Source organism: Leuciscus leuciscus (genome assembly GCF_965113295.1).
Source record: "Leuciscus leuciscus genome assembly, contig: SUPER_11_unloc_7, whole genome shotgun sequence".
Lineage (NCBI taxonomy): Eukaryota > Metazoa > Chordata > Actinopteri > Cypriniformes > Leuciscidae > Leuciscus > Leuciscus leuciscus.
Window position 1 is genome coordinate 242,824 of NW_028118540.1, and position 22,648 is coordinate 265,471.

A 22,648-nucleotide genomic window follows, 5' to 3' on the forward strand; every position below is an offset into this window, starting at 1 on the left:
TGTAATAGAGGAAATGCAAACTGTCAAAAGTAGCTCTCATTTGTCCACTGGCCAAAGTGTTTTAAAGACACAGCTGTGCAGTGTTGAGCTCACTGCTGTCCTGGGACACTGAAACCATTGTGGAACATTACCTTGAATATGTGCAGGAAGAGCTTCTCTGATCTGATCAAACTCTGTTTCTGTGCAAATCAATCCATGCATTATAACTGTAACCATAATAATACCAGGCATGTGTGACAGTGAGTATCTGTTGTCTCATTTCACTGGCCAGCTCTGTGTAATTCTCTCTGCAGTGGCTCTGAGCTCCAGTCCAGGGCTGCGTTTCCCAGAAGCTTTGTGAAGTTGATCGTGAAGACCATTTGCCACCAATGTCCTCTACGATCAACTTATCTCACAATGCTTTGGGAAACGCAGCCCAGGTTTTTCTCTCAGATACCCAGACATTGGCCTATTGTGAGAGGAGATTTCTTTGTACCGCATATATCCAGAGTCTTTATTGCGCAACCACAAACTCTAAAATACAAATCTGGCAATCCCCATTCCCCAGGTTTAACAGTTTCATTTTCAATACTCTCTACCCAGGCTCTGGGCAGACTTGTCTTAATATTTTCACACATCGAGTCCACTTTTGACATTTCGATTTCATCATCCCACTCCGAAACACAATCATATAAGGCTCTATTAGGTAAGAACCCTCTTACATCATATGCTATATCCTTAACTTGTCTCACTCCTGCTTTCATTTACAATTTGTCATAAAACACTCTCTCTTTCATTCTAATTTTTTCGGATATAAAAATATTGGTTGTTTTAAAACTTGATTTATATTTTCACACTCATACTGTATATTTCTGTATATGACCTCTGCCCACACTTAGCACTTCCTGACAAAACAGCGGCATTTTGTCATACATCGGCTTTTTCAATCCCATAAAAAGCCCTTCTTCCCCACATCCACTACATTTGTCCAGCACATCCTTCATATAACCTTTCCATCCATACTCCACTTTATCACATAAATACTTTTTCATCGTTTTTACCCTTATGGCCTTCTTTTTAACTTCTAAGTCAATCAATCCTAATCCTCCTTCTTTATAACTTGCAATTAATGTTTCCTTGCTATTTTAACTCCTTTCCCTCCCCACATAAAATCATTTGTTATCTCAGTCATCTCATTAAGAAAGCATGACAAATCATCAAGGGTGTTTCAGGCTATGATTAGGTTAGGGTGGGCTGTGTTTTATGTTTGTCAAGCAATTGGGAAATAAAACGCAAAAAAATGCAATAAATGTAATACATGCACAATTAAACCCCGACTCCAACAGAAAAGGGACATACATTCTTTGTATGTTTGAAATAATTCAAAATTATAAAGCACAATATTTTTGTGGTTCATTTTAGCAATATTTAGGACTAATCCTAAAGTGTGGCATGAGGGGCACTGGCAATCAAATTGTGATTTTAGTGTGTCATCCACTGTCTCTGCTATGCAACTGCAGCTCAATAACATATGTAATCAAAACAATGTTAATATCACCAACTGTCCATTTGGAGAAAAATGAATATTAGCAAAGCATGAACTAATACTGAAAACCCTAGTAAGTTGTTACCCAACCCTTTGTTGTTTTGAGAACAAAAAAACATTGATTAAAGATTCAACCCCTGAAAAATGAATGGTTCCACAAATCTGTAGAGAATGACAGGGAAACAATAGCGAAAACAACTAAATGAAGTGTTATTATCTTGGCCTTCTCAGGTGTGTATATCAGGTGTGTGTCATGTTCATATGGTCACTGTGATCTGCTTTCTTCATCCTCAAATTCAAAAAGAATCCCAATACATCAAGTATCTGTGTTGTGATGATGAGTTGACCATGACTCTGTGGGTGACTGGGATACGTATTGCAAAGGTGAGCAGAAACCAGGCCACACACCAAAAACCAAAATAGATAATGATGATAAATGCAAGAAGACACTAATTTGAAGTTTTTGCAGCAAATTAAATTATAAATTATAGTTTACAATGCAAAAACATACTGTAAATTGTAGCTGTATTGTGTTGGGTCCTATTGTGAGCTGTCTACTTTGTCAAAAAAAAAAGTTCTTCTACTTTATTAACGGTCTTGTTTTGTCATGATTTTGTCACAGTATGGTAAGCAGTTATATGAAAACTACAAAGCCGCTGTGAGGAAAGCAGCCGGCACTGGAAGCTGGGCTAACCGCACTATCCAGGCCTCCTCCAGTGCATCCACACCCTCCCCTACACCTAAAGGTAGAGATAATGAGCTAAATAGATTGTTATAAAATGTATCATAGATCTTGATATATTAAAGGATTTTGATGACATTTTTGTGCTTATCTTTCAGCCAAAGCTGCGAATGGACACGCTCCTCAGCTTCCAAAGGACACCAAGGTACCTCTAAATCTATCAGTTGCCTTAGTAATGAAGAACACCATAATATAATACCATAAATAATATAAGTTCATGGACCATACTGAAGTGTGAACTATTATGTTTTCAGACACTTAACTGCATGTTAATTGCAATTAAACAAAATATAGTTTAAATTTATTAACACACTTAAGTACATAATTTTATAACATTTCATAATTACTTCTACTTTCAATGAAATATGAAGTTTACTGCCGAATGTACTGAGAAGCATTTATAGTAAACTAAAATATACATATATCATTTCTATTGAAACTTGACATGTTTTCAATATTTAATTACACATTTGTCATGATGAAGTTGCCAATTGGTAAATTTAAAATATATTAACATTAAATGTATTAACGAATAACACACTACAGTTGAAATTATAATCAAATTTGCATGTGCTCTAGTATGTTTGTCAATATCAAAATAAATGTACTGCAAAAGATTACTAAACCATAATTTAAAAAGTATAACTGTTAATTTGTCATGATTGCAAAGTACACTTTTTAAAATTGCACTAAACTCTGTTAAGAAACAGTCATGAAAGTGCAGTGTCTTTAAATACACATATAGTGGCCTTTTATTTAATGAATATATTATCTGAAAATATATATATTTTTAAATATACTTTAAAGACTTAAAGTATACTTCAAGAGCAGTAAAATTACGCACACTACTTTTCCACAGAGGGTGACGGTTCCTTTAGAGCTGTTTTAATCCCCTTGTAATTTCATCATTTATCTGAAATGCTCCTGAATGCTACTTTTGGTTTGTTTTTGAAGGGTCCTGGCAACCAAACATCTTTCCCACCACCTCCGCCTTCAATGGAAACCCTGCCTCCTCCACCACCCGACCCCATGTTGCCTCCTCCTCCCCCTGCTCCTCCTGCCAGCACAACCAAAGTCAACAAGTTTCCTCCTCCACCTCGATTCCCACAAGTTGGACTGAGGAACTGACCGCCAAACAAGTTCTCGGCGTGACATTAGGACACACATCTTTAATTATTTTGGTGTTTAATATTCTTGCATTACACCACCAGACTAAAATATGTAAATACTTTGTACTTACGCACCTAATCAGATTATTTGTATTACAAATATGCTATATCATCATTGCTAATGGAATGTCATAATAAATAAGGTCTTGCAAAGTTAACTGTTTAACAGATTTTGACATGCCTAATTGTTAAACAGGAGTAAACGAGATGCATGATGCAAAGATTTTTGCACTTTTGTAGAAATGCAGAAACAGCAATATTACAAAAGACTTCCATGTCCATTGTCCATATATACCGTCGAACATGACTCATCCTCCAATCAGATCATCCATTAGGAAGTGTGATTACAATGTCATAAACAATATTTTTGGTTCAAATGATGCTGAAATTCATGATTTTTTTTTTTTCATTCGACCCTGAGTTAGGAAGAACAGCTGACCCTCAGCTGCTGAGCCCAGGATGGAGGTTTACTGGCATATCCGGCTCTCTCAGCCTCTTCCTGCTCCATAAATGGCTCCATTAAAGTCTTCTGCAACAGTGTCACCTAGAAATACATCAAACATACTGTCAACAAGCCATAATGGTCTGTCTGAAGATGTTACATTGTATGTATAATTGTCAAGTCTTCATTTCACAGTAATATATTAAAGCAAAAACTCTAAGATATATGATAAACATGATCATGACAGCATATTAGTTTGACATCACATGTAATAATAATACCTCTGAAAAGTCATTTTTCTCTGCTTTTCTGATAGCAGATTCAGCCATCCAGTTCCTCAACACATACCGTGGGTTTACTCCTGAACAATAGAAAAATTACTAATAACATTAAATACAACATAACACATCGTAAAAAAACACACACTACCGTTTAAACATTTACGGTCAGTAAGGCTTTTAAAAAAAAAAAATTAATAATATTATTCAGCAAGGATGCATAAAAAGGGACAATAAAGACATTTATAATATTACAAAACATTCAAATAAATGCTGTTCTTTTGAACTTTATATTAATCAAAACATGTATCAGGGTTTCCTCAGAAATATTAAGCAGCTCAACTGTTTTCAAATGTTTCTTGAGCAGCAAATCATCATATTAGAATGATTTCTGAAGGATCATGTGACACTGAAGACTGGAGAAATGATCACAGGAATAAATTACATTCAACTGAACAAATATATTAATTACACAAATACTGTATATTCAAATAGAATAATTTATTTTATATTGTAATAATATCTCATAGTATAATAATATATTATAGTATTACAAAATTACTGTTTTTATTGTATTTTTGATTAAATAAATGCAGCCTTCGTGAGCATAAGAAACTTCTTTCAAAAACAAATCTTACCAATCATGAACATTTCAGCGGTAGTGTTACTGTAACAATATATAAACACATAATATATAACATTGCATCATATAACATATACAAAAACACACCTTGCATTCTGTGCTGCCGTTCTTCATCTGAGTCACTCATTATTATCCTGAAGAAGACGATTAACACATCAAGTGATGTTCATTTTTAATCCTCTAAAGAGTTTGAGTTTACATTACAGCAACATTACCTTGACAGACGCTGTAAATACAGCTGAACCCAGTCTCTGAAATGCTTGTGTGATGAGAGGTCTGAAAGAGCCCACAAAGACTGTCAAGAGAGACACAGTCACAGTTAATGGACTGAAATCATGATTATGGATATTGCGGCTGCTGTGGGAGTGAATGGAGAGGAAACGTACCGGAGCAAAGGATCCCTTCTGAAGCCGGGACAGGGTCACTTCACTCAGCTGTCTGAAAGTCATAGTGAAGTCTGCTCCAGTGTCCTCCATTAGCTCAACACATCACACATCACACAACATTATATGGGTCATTCTCAGGAAATGCTGCCATTTGTGTGATCTACTACTGATTTAACTCCATACTGGACTTAACTATTTCTGACAGTTTGGTCGTTAAATATATAATAAAAAATAAAAAAAAGTTTATAATGAAATTGTGTGTGTATATATATATATATATATATATCAGTGTGTGTGTGTGTCTTACTGATTCCTTACTTTTTTTTATTTCTTTTTTTTATTGTCACAAATGACACCATTTCCTGAGAATGGCCAAATAACTTTATCACATGAATTAATTATAGTACAATTAGAGAAAAAAACAATCCAGCTAATATTTACCTTTAGAAGAAATGCAATCACATATGAATCCTTTTCTTCATTTCCCAGAAAGCCCAACTTTGCTTTGAACATCTCATGAAATCTACAACAGAAACAGTAAAGTGAGATCAGGAATGACTCAGAGAGGAATACAGTGATCTATATTGTCTAATGACAGGCTCACCTTTGATGGTAGATTTGTGGATACTCTCTCAATATTTGCTGAGATCTGAAGTAAATGAATTGACACGAATCACCCTTATTTATTCCAGACCAATACCAACAGAAAATAAAAGGATCTCTTACTGTGAAAGCTGATCTGAGGTCAGCAGTGGTTTCAGAGCTTCTAGAAGTTTCTGTAGATTGAACAGGCCAACATTAGCCTGAGCTCCTATACTGTACCGGCCCTCGTCATCAGACGTGTTGGGGACAAAATCTATACAGAGGAAACAATGCTGTAGCAATAACACACATTTAACAATAGAATTATTATATGTTATTATTATGGCTGTCTGTTTCACTTTAACTTATTAGAATATAATGAAGTAAAATAAAACAAGTAATGGATAAAAAAAAAGTATGCAATTAATCATGACTCTCAACCCATGTATGTATACTGTAAGTATATACAAAATTTATAGTAGATCTAAAGTAGCTTACTATTCATACAATTTTCCTCCACTTCTGCAGTATTGTATATGTGTGTGTGTGTGTGTGTGTGTGTGTGTGTGTGTGTGTGTGTGTGTGTGTGTGTGTGTGTGTGTGTGTGTGTGTGTGTGTGTGTGTGTGTGTGTGTGTGTGTGTGTGTAATGTCAAAATGACAAAAAGCTTAAAAACTAAATTTATAGGAAGATGATTGCTAATATTATGAAAGTTTAAGTTAGACAAAGAAACATACTTGGGTCATATGATTCCATAAATCCAAATGGGCCATAATCAAAAGTGATAGAAAGCAGACTGAAGTTATCTGTGTTACAGACTCCTGTGTGAAGATGCAGATCATGATGTTGTGCATTTTGCGTATTAAGCTCGATCTATAATGATAAATATGTGATAACTAAACAAGTAAAGCAGAGTGAACTAACCATGAGCAAAACCAACCGACATCCAGTGGGCGATTAAATGTGCCGTTTCATTCAGCACTCGAGAGAAAAACACCTTCACACAACATGAAAACCATTCAAATATAGTGAGACTGATCAGACAATATAAAATAATCTTGTATTACAGCTAAACAGCAGAGAGACACAGATACTCACCACATACTTGTCAGGGTCATTTGTTGCTATAGATTTAAAATGCTCTTTAATTACAAAGTCCAACAATGTCCTGAAAATAAAAAATAAAAATAAATTAAAAAGCAAATAAGAGTGAAAACAAAATATTATCTCCCAAGTTAAAGTTAATATACCGTAGGACATCTAACTCTCCAGTTCTAGTTAATATCTCCAGTGAACCGATACGAAACCAGGACTTGGCCAGACGCAGAACAACCGCTCCTGATAGATACAGAGAACAATCACATAAAGCTGAGGAGGATAAAGAACTTAGTTACTCGATTTTTCCAAATCTGATCGTATTTTACCTCTTTCTTTTATGACACTGCCATTATAAAACGGATCCCTCCAAACAGGTTCCTCACTCACAACCAGACTGACAAACAATAAAGGCAAAAAAATGGAAAAAGTATAAATAAAAATAAAAATAATATTCAACACCAAACATTTGAATATGATAAATCCATATATTACTCTTCTTGTGCATGTCCATTCATATATATTGTGCATATATATGTGTGTGTGTGTGTGTGTGTGTGTGTGTGTGTGTGTGTGTGTGTGTGTGTGTGTGTGTGTGTGTGTGTGTGTGTGTGTGTACCTGAGGGCTCTGCTGGTACATGTGTGTGTGTGTGTGTGTGTGTGTGTGTGTGTGTGTGTGTGTGTGTGCGTGTGTGTGTACCTGAGGGCTCTGCTGGTACGTGTGTGTGTGTGTGTGTGTGTGTGTGTGTGTGTGTGTGTGTGTGTGTGTGTGTGTGTGTGTGTGTGTGTGTGTGTGTGTGTGTGTGTGTGTGTGTACCTGAGGGCTTCACTGCACAGGAACTCCCTCACAGAGGAGCGAATCACAGCCCGTCCATCACCAGACCTGCACACAAAACATCATGTACAGTAAACAGCATAACCATTACACTCCTGCCAGACAGAGAATCACACACTATGAGTCATAATGTAAGATCATTTACAACTAAATATATCTCAGAATAACTTAAATAGCAGAAACTGATATTCACCTTGAGTACGGTGTCTTTCCTGAGCCTTTCAACTGGACTTCCCATCTTTCACCTTTTCTGGATAAAAGAGAGATTGTATACCGCTCTAACGGTTAACACTTGTCAGTTCTAAACTGAGAGATGTCATTGTTCAGACGCATGTTTAAGCATTAAGTGAGAATTAGATTTTAAAAATGCCAGAATCATCTATTTGCTGAAAAACCAGTAAGTATAGATCACACTTTCCATTCTTTAATCTTAAACAACATTATGGGAAAGTTGACATGCATTACAACAGAAAAGTCACATCTGACAATAACAACTGATGATTTGTGTTGAACGCTGATGGAAAAGGATGATTTTACCTGTTTGTGTATTCACCCAACATATGTGCTCTTCCATCCCCCAGCTGTCCGGCCCAATAACCAAACTATAATAATAATAACACATGGTTGACATGTTTGCTCTGGTTGTCTTACGCCATCGCTGTCGGGTTTGAAGTGACGGTCAGTTTTACCTGATGGCCCCCGTATCTGTGTGCCAGTGGAACAGAGCCAGGAAACAGTTTCCCACCACTGACACAACGGACAAACTCTTCATTCTGAATCACAGACTCATTCAGATCCAAAATATTCCTCAACACATCCTGAAATACACAAAAGAGCCTGAATATATGCAGAAACAACATTTACACAAAAGTACTGTGGTGGTACCATGGTCCAGTTTGGTTTTAAAGCAGTTTTCTCAGACTGTGATCCTCAGACCACTGGTGGTTCTGTAAAGAGTCCAAGTGGCCCACGAGTTCATTAGCTGATTAAAAGCTTTATGACTGAATCAATTAATAAAAGTATAACTGACAAAAACAAACAAAAAACACTAAATGAACTGAATTAATGAACTCAATGCAATAAATGAACTGTTTGTGACTAAATAAATGTATGATAAAGTGTTTCTATTGGTATGTAAGTGTTTGGTCCAATTTTGAAGCTAGCATTATATAATATCTATATATATAATAGAGTATAATAGCTAAAAAATAATTTGCCCACAACCTAAAGTAGACATTTATTTGAGGAGTTGGGTGGTTCAAATTTATTTATTTTTTTAAGTGATCTGCTTCACCCTTGTAAAAAATAAGTGTTAAAAATAAAAATGGAAAACTATGTTTCTTTTAAAAAACAGTTATTGCAGATAATACAAAATTAATGAAATAAAAAGCCACTTAACGAGTATACTTTCATGACCGTTTCTTAACAAACTATAATAAATGTTCATTTAATTTCAGTTAACATGATGCAATTAAGTGTCCGAAACATTATATTCAGTTTGCACCAAAGTATATTCTTTTAAAGTAGCCTATATTATTTTCATATAATTTCTCTTTTTAAAAGTATGATGAAGTGTACTTCTTTGTAACAACAGCCTGAATAAGTTCAAAATTATGCTGACGACGACAATGTTATTGGTGGTGATGATGATGATTAATTTATTACTATTTTAAAATGTGGACAAGAAAAATGATAAAGAATGGGTGGGTGTGACCAAACTTTTGACTGGTGGTTAGATGGCACTAGCTCCATTGTATTTTTCTGTTTCATAAATTATACACAGTTACTGCAACAATATCCCCAGGTTTGACTGCAGTGAAGCACAAGTTCTCTGTAAATGATGATGAGTGGATGGGTTTATTGACCTGTGACACAGCAGCCAGTGTCAGGGGCTCTTTCAGAGGAGAGGGCTGAGACTCTGAAAACACACTTCTCTTCACAGTACGAATAACATTACCATCAACCTCATCAAGAGGCAGAGCATCTGTAAAACACACAGAAGTGATTAAAACACAGTCAACGTGTACAATAGCATGTTGGCACTCGTATCTGTATCTTACCTAGTAGTTTATGTGATAATGCCAGTAGTATTTCTCCACAGTGTTTCACATTGCTATAAAAGTGACTCTTATCGAACTCTCTTTCATTACAACTTTCATTCTCACAGAATTCTTGTTCGTCCCTAAATGTAGCGATGGCGACGGCCGATAAAAATAAAAATAAAGTGAAACCATGTTTTGTCATTACATCAAACTCACAGGCATATTTTTTTAACTATATATGTCCTGTACTTCCTTACATCACGTAACTAGAGGAAAACATCAGAACTGTCACACAAACAATCCTTCAATGTTCCACCAGAGGGCGCTCATCGGCTCAAAAACCCGAATGCTCCATTTATGCAATATTCGGGACTTTTTTGTCTTTTTGGAAATGTATGCGCGTTATAAACCATAACCGATTAAATCTATTAATTGTATGGGTTTAGAAGCTGTCGTACTTTCTCACTATAATGATTAAATAAGCGTCTCTAGCCAATGATCAGAGACAACTGTGATTGGTCAACCTCCAATCTGTACTGTAACAAGTAACAAGTAACAAGTAACAGGTACCATGTGTATGGAAGCTTATGGGTAGTAATATTCAATTTGAAATGCAATATGTAAAATGGCAATGCATTTCTGTATTTAAATTAAAATTTCCCCATACATTTGTGCAACGTTTGGTGCAAAATGAAAATGAAAATTCAATTATATAATTTACATTTGCCATTTCATACAATAGTTTTAATATGTAAATTGAATACATATTTTAACACTTTATAAGTTGCAAAATTTAAATAAAAATGTATTACAGAAATGATTAGATATGTTTAACATGTTCATGCAAAAACTGTGGCAAAATTGTAATTTAAATACATTTTTTCTTCATTGCATTTACACTCACATTTAAGACACTTGCGATTTCCAAGCGCCACCTACTGACAGAAAGTGAATTTGCGTTTTCATTCAGTCCGTCTGCTGTTTTTGTTTTGTGCAGGTGTCTTCTAGCATAATTTCACAAAACAAAAGTCAGACCATTTTGATTTTGCTTTAAATCTTGAAATTATACAATCTAATTTAAATAAAAAATAAATTATCATGCTACATGTGTGTAGCCTCTTTGTTTGCATCATGATTACATTTCAAATGGCTGGCAACAGATGTTATAGAGCAAATAAACAACAAATAAATTTGCTTAAAGGGAAAAATCGGCTATCGGAATTGGCCAATTTGCTTGAAAAAAATTGTTATCAGCAATAGAAAATCATAATCGGGCCACCCTAATAATAATAAAAAAAAGAAATAAAACATTATTAACAGTCTTTTCACTGTTTTCACAGTTTTATTTTTCTAGTTTTATTAATTTGTAGTTTGTATGGTTAATATTAATGTAGGCTTATTGTCAGCGCACTAAGGTTTAAAAAAGGTAATTGGTATTATCAATGCTTATTGAGTCAATGTTTATTTTCTGTCACCCTCCAGAATGTCTGTTGCAAGCCAACCGTACAGCCGACCTGCTTTCACCCGGCTCATCTGAGTGGACAACCGCACAAACCGCCGCACAAAAACATGAAGTGTCCACAGATAAAGTTAAGATTGGGTCTTTCTAAACGACCACCATCAGTGCCCTCACTAATGTTGAGAGAACCTTTATGGCTCCAGTGGACGGTGACACCCAACTGTTTGAAACGGGTGTGGTTCATATTATTAAAAATTACATATTGTCCATGAAATTTGCGTGTACTTTTCTTGGTCTTGCATCCAAAAAATGCAAAACTGCTCCCTTTGAGTTGCCAGAGGAGGTAGAAAGCAGAAATGGCAAAAACAGTATATATCTCCCTGAAAGGACAAATTGAAAAAGTGAGTAAATTCTATCCTCTCAAAAATAGTATAAATTTAAGATAATCTCAGTCATAATTTTTATAGCTTTTGCATGAATAAGTGAAAGGTGACTACGGCTTTTAATACATACAGGTTGAATTATGATAATGTTTTGTGTAAAGACACATTTTATTCAGATTCACAGCCAATGTTGCACCCACTCCCTACTGCTCCAACACTCAACAATGGGCAAGCAATTCAAAGCTGCACACTACAGCCGTAACAACACATTTAAGCGTAACAACACACTTAAGCTTAACATACACCAACAAGAGCAACACTCCAAGTCTGGTAACACAACAGTCTCAGGCCACATTTACACATAGCCGGGTATTTAGAGAAACGAATATTTCTCCCCCTCCGTTTTCAAAAATAACATCGTGCACGCAATATCGTTTTCAAAAAAAGTTGTCGTTTACATCAACCCGCATAAATACAAAGGGGCGGCAGTGTAAGGAGAAGGATAAAGCCATGCAAGCCAATCAGAATCCTCAAAATCGACAACGACGAATAGCACGAGCGACTTCCTGTTCCTTTCAAAACAATAGACATGGCGCGAGGTTCGTTCGTGTGGACAGACAGCGCGGCAAATGCAAACAGGCCAAAAGCGTTTTCACAAAAGTAAAAATGAGTACCACTTTAACAGCATCCATGATCAAATAGTAGCCAAACAAACTCATAGACAGTATGGAACAAACTCTGAACATAGGGCGCTCACATGACGTAAGCATTTTCTGGCGCATAATGTGACGTTTGAGAACATAAAACCCCGTTTCTCCCAGTTGACACGGCAACACATAACCGGCGTTTTCAGAAATCTCCACTTTGGCCGGAGTTTTTAGAAATAATCGTTCTCTGGGATAAAAACTGCGTTTTCGTGTAAATGACAGGCCAAAACGCAGGGAAATATCTGCGTTTTCCCATCGTGTAAACGGGGCCTCAGGCTCTTGGGAGAAGAAACCTCTCCCAGTCCCAGTCCCAGTCCCAGTCCCAGTCCCAGTCTCAGTCTCAGTCTCTCTCTCTCTCTCTCTCCCTCCCCCCCCCCCCCGGCTCTGCTTAAATACTGGATCCTCTTGCCATTGATGAGGAACAGCTGGTAGGTCCCATCACCTAGATTAGGACAGGGAGGAGCACAAGAAATTGGACAAAAAAAAACAAAAAAAAACCCTTTTAATATATGTCCAAATAGAAACTGTTATTTAAAATGGTAATAATATATCACAATACTGTAGTTTATAGCCTAGGCTACTATATTTTAATCAAATAAATGCAGGCTGGGGGAGCAGCGCAAGAGACTTATTTCAAAAACATTAAAAAAATCCACCTGACACACACACACAAGTTTCAAGTTTTGAAAAATACAACAACAAACAGTAATATTGTAAAGTATAATAACAATTGAATTTATAATTAGCCTATATAGGATTATGTAATGGTTCACAAAATTCACGGTTCAATCACTGTCTGTTGTTGCATTGAGACTCTGGTAGGGCTTTATTTTGAAATTCTCGTCAGCAAAATAGAGGGAAAACAAACAATATTGACAATATTGTTTATAAAATGTTACTCACCATGTTCATTTATGGTAAATCTGACTGTTCCGTTGCGTTCGCACCACATACTTGATAATCGTGCTGTAAACATTGCCTACGCCAATAGCAGGCGCTTATAATCGTGACGTGCGCCAATGGCAGCTGCAAAGGAGAAGCAATATGGGAAATACCGACTGTTTTAAGGAATAAACGCAGAATTTTTGGTTCTTGTCGTGTTTAACACAATGTACACTCGATCGCGCGAGGATATCCATCGTGAAAAATCGCAGCTTGAATTTTTTTTTAGTTACCATCGAAGTGAAAGACATGTCCTTTCTGTGCTATAAATACAACGTACAACAAAACTACAACTCCCAGCAGGCCGTTGGGTCCATTGGCTGCGCGCGCACACACACTCAATAAATCAATGAATGACACTTACCCATTAGAAAACGCAAATGCATACGTCCTGGGACGGTAACACCAGTCAAATTAAATCATTCAAGGAAAATACATCTTTGAAGTGCCAATAATATATTTTCACTGCATTTACAATTGCAGAAATAAAGCTATGAGATCGTTATTACAATTAGAAATCAGAAAAAAAAAAAAAAAAAAAAAAAAAACTTTTTATTTTTATTTTTATATATTTCCAAATAGAAACTGTTATTTAAAATGGTAATAATACATCACAATACTGTAGTTTATAGCCTAGGCTACTATATTTTAATCAAATAAATGCAGGCTGGGGGAGCAGTGCAAGAGACTTATTTCAAAAACATTAAAAAAATCCACCTCACACACACACACACACACACACAAGTTTCAAGTTTTGAAAAATACAACAACAAACAGTACTTTTGAACGGTACAGTTGGTTTCATTACAACATTTACACTACATTTATTCATTTAACATAACCTTTATTGACTTAGAAAATGAAGAAAATGACAGGCTAATTAATATGTTATATGAATTTGTGTTTCAATATGTGGCATCGTCAGGTTTTCATACCTCAAATTAAAACCCAGTGATGTCTAATGGTAACAAAATAAAAACGAAACTAAGATTATGCCCTGTATCATGAAGAAAACATAGGTTTATTTTGTGTTACATGACACCTATTGGTGTTGCCTATATGAACAGTGCTAATTCAGGTTAAGAATACACTGTGACAGAGGCAAAACAATTTATTAAAATAATAATAACAACAATAACAATAATGATTATGACGACGCATGCAAAACAGAGAGAAAAGACTCAATTCTATTCGAATAATTACACAATACCACTGTTACGTTCCCAATTCATTTTCTAGGGGCAAAAGGGAAAGTAGCTTTAAAGCAAAAATGAACAGCGACAAAGAAAAGTTAACCTATCTGAGTCCCAGCACACAATACACAAAGTAAGATTTCCAATACATTTATTTACAATAAGTGATAAATACAGTGCAAAAAGAATCCTAAACAAACAGCTCCAAAAGAAAAAGAAATGAAGCCTGTTCTTCAGGAGCAGGTAAAGCCAAAACAAACAAAAGATCTCACTACCCGGTAGAAGGAACACCTAATTGACCTACAACAATCAACACAAATAAACAACAGAACTCTTACCTTACTTCCTAACTAACAAAAAACAGGAGAAAATGAGAAAAGAAAAATGGCACCCACTCCCTACTGCTCCAACACTCAACAATGGGCAAGCAATTCAAAGCTGCACACTACAGCCGTAACAACACATTTAAGCGTAACAACACACTTAAGCTTAACATACACCAACAAGAGCAACACTCCAAGTCTGGTAACACAACAGTCTCAGGCCACATTTACACATAGCCGGGTATTTAGAGAAACGAATATTTCTCCCCCTCCGTTTTAAAAAATAACATCGTGCACGCAATATCGTTTTCAAAAAAAGTTGTCGTTTACATCAACCCGCATAAATACAAAGGGGCGGCAGTGTAAGGAGAAGGATAAAGCCATGCAAGCCAATCAGAATCCTCAAAATCGACAACGACGAATAGCACGAGCGACTTCCTGTTCCTTTCAAAACAATAGACATGGCGCGAGGTTCGTTCGTGTGGACAGACAGCGCGGCAAATGCAAACAGGCCAAAAGCGTTTTCACAAAAGTAAAAATGAGTACCACTTTAACAGCATCCATGATCAAATAGTAGCCAAACAAACTCATAGACAGTATGGAACAAACTCTGAACATAGGGCGCTCACATGACGTAAGCATTTTCTGGCGCATAATGTGACGTTTGAGAACCTAAAACCCCGTTTCTCCCAGTTGACACGGCAACACATAACCGGCGTTTTCAGAAATCTCCACTTTGGCCGGAGTTTTTAGAAATAATCGTTCTCTGGGATAAAAACTGCGTTTTCGTGTAAATGACAGGCCAAAACGCAGGGAAATATCTGCGTTTTCCCATCGTGTAAACGGGGCCTCAGGCTCTTGGGAGAAGAAACCTCTCCCAGTCCCAGTCCCAGTCCCAGTCCCAGTCCCAGTCCCAGTCCCAGTCTCTCTCTCTCCCCCCCGGCTCTGCTTAAATACTGGATCCTCTTGCCATTGATGAGGAACAGCTGGTAGGTCCCATCACCTAGATTAGGACAGGGAGGAGCACAAGAAATTGGACAAAAAAAAACAAAAAAAAAACCTTTTAATATATGTCCAAATAGAAACTGTTATTTAAAATGGTAATAATATATCACAATACTGTAGTTTATAGCCTAGGCTACTATATTTTAATCAAATAAATGCAGGCTGGGGGAGCAGCGCAAGAGACTTATTTCAAAAACATTTAAAAAATCCACCTGACACACACACACAAGTTTCAAGTTTTGAAAAATACAACAACAAACAGTAATATTGTAAAGTATAATAACAATTGAATTTATAATTAGCCTATATAGGATTATGTAATGGTTCACAAAATTCACGGTTCAATCACTGTCTGTTGTTGCATTGAGACTCTGGTAGGGCTTTATTTTGAAATTCTCGTCAGCAAAATAGAGGGAAAACAAACAATATTGACAATATTGTTTATAAAATGTTACTCACCATGTTCATTTATGGTAAATCTGACTGTTCCGTTGCGTTCGCACCACATACTTGATAATCGTGCTGTAAACATTGCCTACGCCAATAGCAGGCGCTTATAATTGTGACGTGCGCCAATGGCAGCTGCAAAGGAGAAGCAATATGGGAAATACCGACTGTTTTAAGGAATAAACGCAGAATTTTTGGTTCTTGTCGTGTTTAACACAATCTACACTCGATCGCGCGAGGATATCCATCGTGAAAAATCGCAGCTTGAATTTTTTTTTAGTTACCATCAGGTCCTTTCTGTGGTATAAATACAACGTACAACAAAACTACAACTCCCAGCAGGCCGTTGGGTCCATTGGCTGCGCGCGCACACACACTCAATAAATCAATCAATGACACTTACCCATTAGAAAACGCAAATGCATACGTCCTGGGACGGTAACACCAGAGCCATAGAGAGAGAGAGTTGCGACACTCTTTGATGTCGCCGCTATGGCTGTCACGTGGTTCATGTAAGCCCCAATAGTTCCAAAACGTACGCTGGCTGTCATGTTCTTCTATGGGACAGACAGCAGCGATTGCATTATTGAACGGTAAATATAAAATAAAACACACACCCAAGTACTTTTTCAGCTGTTATTGCATTATTGCATTTTGTTAATGTCAGTTTTGCATTTGGAGATAAGTTTTAAGCTATATTTTTGGAGGGAAAAGCTTAGTGTTCATGTTCGCATGGGTAGTAGCACTGGCTTTAGCGGCTCTAACTTAACTTTTCCATATCATTCATCTGATGATGGACGTCTCATGATATTTATTTTAGCACAACTGGGCTTTATTAGGCTATTGATTCCCGTGATTTTGCTTATAAATTTTGATTCAGCCATTAGCCTACCTTCGTGATCACGCAAAGAGGTCTGCCGTGGCGGTCCGTTCAGAATTCGCTTAGAAGCTAGCTCACTTCTTCTGATGAAAGTGGCCACCCCCAGGACCACAACGTGAAACATGATCATGTTAAGATTAAGAATATTATTTTAAGATTAAGCCATACACATTATCAAAACTATAACAGATTAAAAACGAATTTAAGCATGGCTGATACAAATGAAGGTTTTCAAATAAAATATTTTTTATTAAACAATGACAGACAACAAAAATGTGTGCTTGTGTGTGTGAACAAGAAAAACAAAAACCAGGGGCAGGTGATCCATGAAACAGACAGGACTGGTGATGGCCATAACAATCCTAAAGGTCCAGCATTGTTCTCACAAGCCGCTTCACTCAAGACAATAATAACATAATGAAAAGTTAGTATATCCCAAAAAATTAAATTAAATAAAAGTTGCTATAAAGGTGGTAGCGATTCATTACCGAACTCTTAGCTGACGAAGTCGCGCTAGCTAACTAACGTTAGCTAGCAGGCAGTGCTTGAAAATTGGTTGAAACAACCAACATAAAATATAAATAATTACGCTGTGCATGTACAAATGAAGACCAGTATAAGCATCGCAAAGGGCCTCTGATACAATATAGACAGTTGACAATTCAAAAGAGGTCGATATTTCGGCAACTTAACTCTGGAACAACTCGACGCGCAGCAATGTAAGTGAATGGTGTCCAACGCCCAAATGACAGTGTTTGGAACTATTCCGATCTTCATATCCCGGAAGTAGGCGGTTAAAAGCGCCGCCATTATTTACAACGGACGTCTATGGGAGTGTCGCAACTCTCTCTCTCTATGACTCTGGGTAACACCAGTCAAATTAAATCATTCAAGGAAAATACATCTTTGCAGTGCATACACAGAAGTGCCAATAATATATTTTCACTGCATTTACAATTGCAGAAATAAAGCTATGAGATCGTTATTACAATTAGAAATCAGAAAAAAAAAAAAAAAAAAAAAATTTTTTTTTTTATTTTTTATATATGTCCAAATAGAAACTGTTATTTAAAATGGTAATAATACATCACAATACTGTAGTTTATAGCCTAGGCTACTATATTTTAATCAAATAAATGCAGGCTGGGGGAGCAGTGCAAGAGACTTATTTCAAAAACATTAAAAAAATCCACCTGACACACACACACACAAGTTTCAAGTTTTGAAAAATACAACAACAAACAGTACTTTTGAACGGTACAGTTGGTTTCATTACAACATTTACACTACATTTATTCATTTAACATAACCTTTATTGACTTAGAAAATGAAGAAAATGACAGGCTAATTAATATGTTATATGAATTTGTGTTTCAATATGTGGCATCGTCAGGTTTTCATACCTCAAATTAAAACCCAGTGATGTCTAATGGTAACAAAATAAAAACGAAACTAAGATTATGCCCTGTATCATGAAGAAAACATAGGTTTATTTTGTGTTACATGACACCTATTGGTGTTGCCTATATGAACAGTGCTAATTCAGGTTAAGAATACACTGTGACAGAGGCAAAACAATTTATTAAAATAATAATAACAACAATAACAATAATGATTATGACGACGCATGCAAAACAGAGAGAAAAGACTCAATTCTATTCGAATAATTACACAATACCACTGTTACGTTCCCAATTCATTTTCTAGGGGCAAAAGGGAAAGTAGCTTTAAAGCTAAAATGAACAGCGACAAAGAAAAGTTAACCTATCTGAGTCCCAGCACACAATACACAAAGTAAGATTTCCAATACATTTATTTACAATAAGTGATAAATACAGTGCAAAAAGAATCCTAAACAAACAGCTCCAAAAGAAAAAGAAATGAAGCCTGTTCTTCAGGAGCAGGTAAAGCCAAAACAAACAAAAGATCTCACTACCCGGTAGAAGGAACACCTAATTGACCTACAACAATCAACACAAATAAACAACAGAACTCTTACCTTACTTCCTAACTAACAAAAAACAGGAGAAAATGAGAAAAGAAAAATGGCACCCACTCCCTACTGCTCCAACACTCAACAATGGGCAAGCAATTCAAAGCTGCACACTACAGCCGTAACAACACATTTAAGCGTAACAACACACTTAAGCTTAACATACACCAACAAGAGCAACACTCCAAGTCTGGTAACACAACAGTCTCAGGCCACATTTACACATAGCCGGGTATTTAGAGAAACGAATATTTCTCCCCCTCCGTTTTCAAAAATAACATCGTGCACGCAATATCGTTTTCAAAAAAAGTTGTCGTTTACATCAACCCGCATAAATACAAAGGGGCGGCAGTGTAAGGAGAAGGATAAAGCCATGCAAGCCAATCAGAATCCTCAAAATCGACAACGACGAATAGCACGAGCGACTTCCTGTTCCTTTCAAAACAATAGACATGGCGCGAGGTTCGTTCGTGTGGACAGACAGCGCGGCAAATGCAAACAGGCCAAAAGCGTTTTCACAAAAGTAAAAATGAGTACCACTTTAACAGCATCCATGATCAAATAGTAGCCAAACAAACTCATAGACAGTATGGAACAAACTCTGAACATAGGGCGCTCACATGACGTAAGCATTTTCTGGCGCATAATGTGACGTTTGAGAACCTAAAACCCCGTTTCTCCCAGTTGACACGGCAACACATAACCGGCGTTTTCAGAAATCTCCACTTTGGCCGGAGTTTTTAGAAATAATCGTTCTCTGGGATAAAAACTGCGTTTTCGTGTAAATGACAGGCCAAAACGCAGGGAAATATCTGCGTTTTCCCATCGTGTAAACGGGGCCTCAGGCTCTTGGGAGAAGAAACCTCTCCCAGTCCCAGTCCCAGTCCCAGTCCCAGTCCCAGTCCCAGTCCCAGTCCCAGTCCCAGTCTCTCTCTCTCCCCCCCGGCTCTGCTTAAATACTGGATCCTCTTGCCATTGATGAGGAACAGCTGGTAGGTCCCATCACCTAGATTAGGACAGGGAGGAGCACAAGAAATTGGACAAAAAAAAACAAAAAAAAAACCTTTTAATATATGTCCAAATAGAAACTGTTATTTAAAATGGTAATAATATATCACAATACTGTAGTTTATAGCCTAGGCTACTATATTTTAATCAAATAAATGCAGGCTGGGGGAGCAGCGCAAGAGACTTATTTCAAAAACATTAAAAAAATCCACCTGACACACACACACAAGTTTCAAGTTTTGAAAAATACAACAACAAACAGTAATATTGTAAAGTATAATAACAATTGAATTTATAATTAGCCTATATAGGATTATGTAATGGTTCACAAAATTCACGGTTCAATCACTGTCTGTTGTTGCATTGAGACTCTGGTAGGGCTTTATTTTGAAATTCTCGTCAGCAAAATAGAGGGAAAACAAACAATATTGACAATATTGTTTATAAAATGTTACTCACCATGTTCATTTATGGTAAATCTGACTGTTCCGTTGCGTTCGCACCACATACTTGATAATCGTGCTGTAAACATTGCCTACGCCAATAGCAGGCGCTTATAATTGTGACGTGCGCCAATGGCAGCTGCAAAGGAGAAGCAATATGGGAAATACCGACTGTTTTAAGGAATAAACGCAGAATTTTTGGTTCTTGTCGTGTTTAACACAATCTACACTCGATCGCGCGAGGATATCCATCGTGAAAAATCGCAGCTTGAATTTTTTTTTAGTTACCATCAGGTCCTTTCTGTGGTATAAATACAACGTACAACAAAACTACAACTCCCAGCAGGCCGTTGGGTCCATTGGCTGCGCGCGCACACACACTCAATAAATCAATCAATGACACTTACCCATTAGAAAACGCAAATGCATACGTCCTGGGACGGTAACACCAGTCAAATTAAATCATTCAAGGAAAATACATCTTTGCAGTGCATACACAGAAGTGCCAATAATATATTTTCACTGCATTTACAATTGCAGAAATAAAGCTATGAGATCGTTATTACAATTAGAAATCAGAAAAAAAAAAAAAAAAAAAAAAAAATTTTTTTATTTTTTTTATATATGTCCAAATAGAAAACTGTTATTTAAAATGGTAATAATACATCACAATACTGTAGTTTATAGCCTAGGCTACTATATTTTAATCAAATAAATGCAGGCTGGGGGAGCAGTGCAAGAGACTTATTTCAAAAACATTAAAAAAATCCACCTGACACACACACACACACACACACAAGTTTCAAGTTTTGAAAAATACAACAACAAACAGTACTTTTGAACGGTACAGTTGGTTTCATTACAACATTTACACTACATTTATTCATTTAACATAACCTTTATTGACTTAGAAAATGAAGAAAATGACAGGCTAATTAATATGTTATATGAATTTGTGTTTCAATATGTGGCATCGTCAGGTTTTCATACCTCAAATTAAAACCCAGTGATGTCTAATGGTAACAAAATAAAAACGAAACTAAGATTATGCCCTGTATCATGAAGAAAACATAGGTTTATTTTGTGTTACATGACACCTATTGGTGTTGCCTATATGAACAGTGCTAATTCAGGTTAAGAATACACTGTGACAGAGGCAAAACAATTTATTAAAATAATAATAACAACAATAACAATAATGATTATGACGACGCATGCAAAACAGAGAGAAAAGACTCAATTCTATTCGAATAATTACACAATACCACTGTTACGTTCCCAATTCATTTTCTAGGGGCAAAAGGGAAAGTAGCTTTAAAGCTAAAATGAACAGCGACAAAGAAAAGTTAACCTATCTGAGTCCCAGCACACAATACACAAAGTAAGATTTCCAATACATTTATTTACAATAAGTGATAAATACAGTGCAAAAAGAATCCTAAACAAACAGCTCCAAAAGAAAAAGAAATGAAGCCTGTTCTTCAGGAGCAGGTAAAGCCAAAACAAACAAAAGATCTCACTACCCGGTAGAAGGAACACCTAATTGACCTACAACAATCAACACAAATAAACAACAGAACTCTTACCTTACTTCCTAACTAACAAAAAACAGGAGAAAATGAGAAAAGAAAAATGGCACCCACTCCCTACTGCTCCAACACTCAACAATGGGCAAGCAATTCAAAGCTGCACACTACAGCCGTAACAACACATTTAAGCGTAACAACACACTTAAGCTTAACATACACCAACAAGAGCAACACTCCAAGTCTGGTAACACAACAGTCTCAGGCCACATTTACACATAGCCGGGTATTTAGAGAAACGAATATTTCTCCCCCTCCGTTTTCAAAAATAACATCGTGCACGCAATATCGTTTTCAAAAAAAGTTGTCGTTTACATCAACCCGCATAAATACAAAGGGGCGGCAGTGTAAGGAGAAGGATAAAGCCATGCAAGCCAATCAGAATCCTCAAAATCGACAACGACGAATAGCACGAGCGACTTCCTGTTCCTTTCAAAACAATAGACATGGCGCGAGGTTCGTTCGTGTGGACAGACAGCGCGGCAAATGCAAACAGGCCAAAAGCGTTTTCACAAAAGTAAAAATGAGTACCACTTTAACA

The 22,648-nt window shown here is 36.5% G+C and overlaps 1 protein-coding gene and 2 long non-coding RNA genes across 4 annotated transcripts; 1 reads left to right on the forward strand and 2 right to left on the reverse strand.

Annotated features, from left to right (window-relative positions):
• Positions 1-1,873: 1,873 nt before the first annotated feature.
• Positions 1,874-3,594, forward strand: LOC309510277 (amyloid beta A4 precursor protein-binding family B member 1-interacting protein-like; the record flags this gene model as incomplete). The annotated part of the gene is made up of 4 exons (XM_082191281.1): positions 1,874-1,909; positions 2,148-2,271; positions 2,366-2,412; positions 3,222-3,594. 4 exons carry the CDS (start codon positions 1,874-1,876, stop codon positions 3,393-3,395), a joined length of 381 nt encoding a protein of 126 aa, XP_082047407.1. The 3' UTR covers positions 3,396-3,594.
• Positions 3,595-3,777: 183 nt separating this feature from the next.
• LOC309510267 lies at positions 3,778-4,326 on the reverse strand. Its single transcript, XR_014210284.1, has 2 exons — positions 4,160-4,326; positions 3,778-3,980 (listed from the first exon to the last, which is right to left on the reverse strand). It is a non-coding gene; the product is annotated as an uncharacterized lncRNA (long non-coding RNA).
• Positions 4,327-5,420: 1,094 nt separating this feature from the next.
• On the reverse strand, positions 5,421-7,741 carry LOC309510266. Of its 2 annotated transcripts, XR_014210282.1 has the most exons (4): positions 7,679-7,741; positions 6,691-7,258; positions 6,504-6,587; positions 5,421-6,041 (listed from the first exon to the last, which is right to left on the reverse strand). It is a non-coding gene; the product is annotated as an uncharacterized lncRNA (long non-coding RNA). The 2 variants fall into 2 exon arrangements; XR_014210283.1 differs by lacking the exon at positions 7,679-7,741 and having other exon boundaries at positions 6,691-7,381.
• Positions 7,742-22,648: the final 14,907 nt, after the last annotated feature.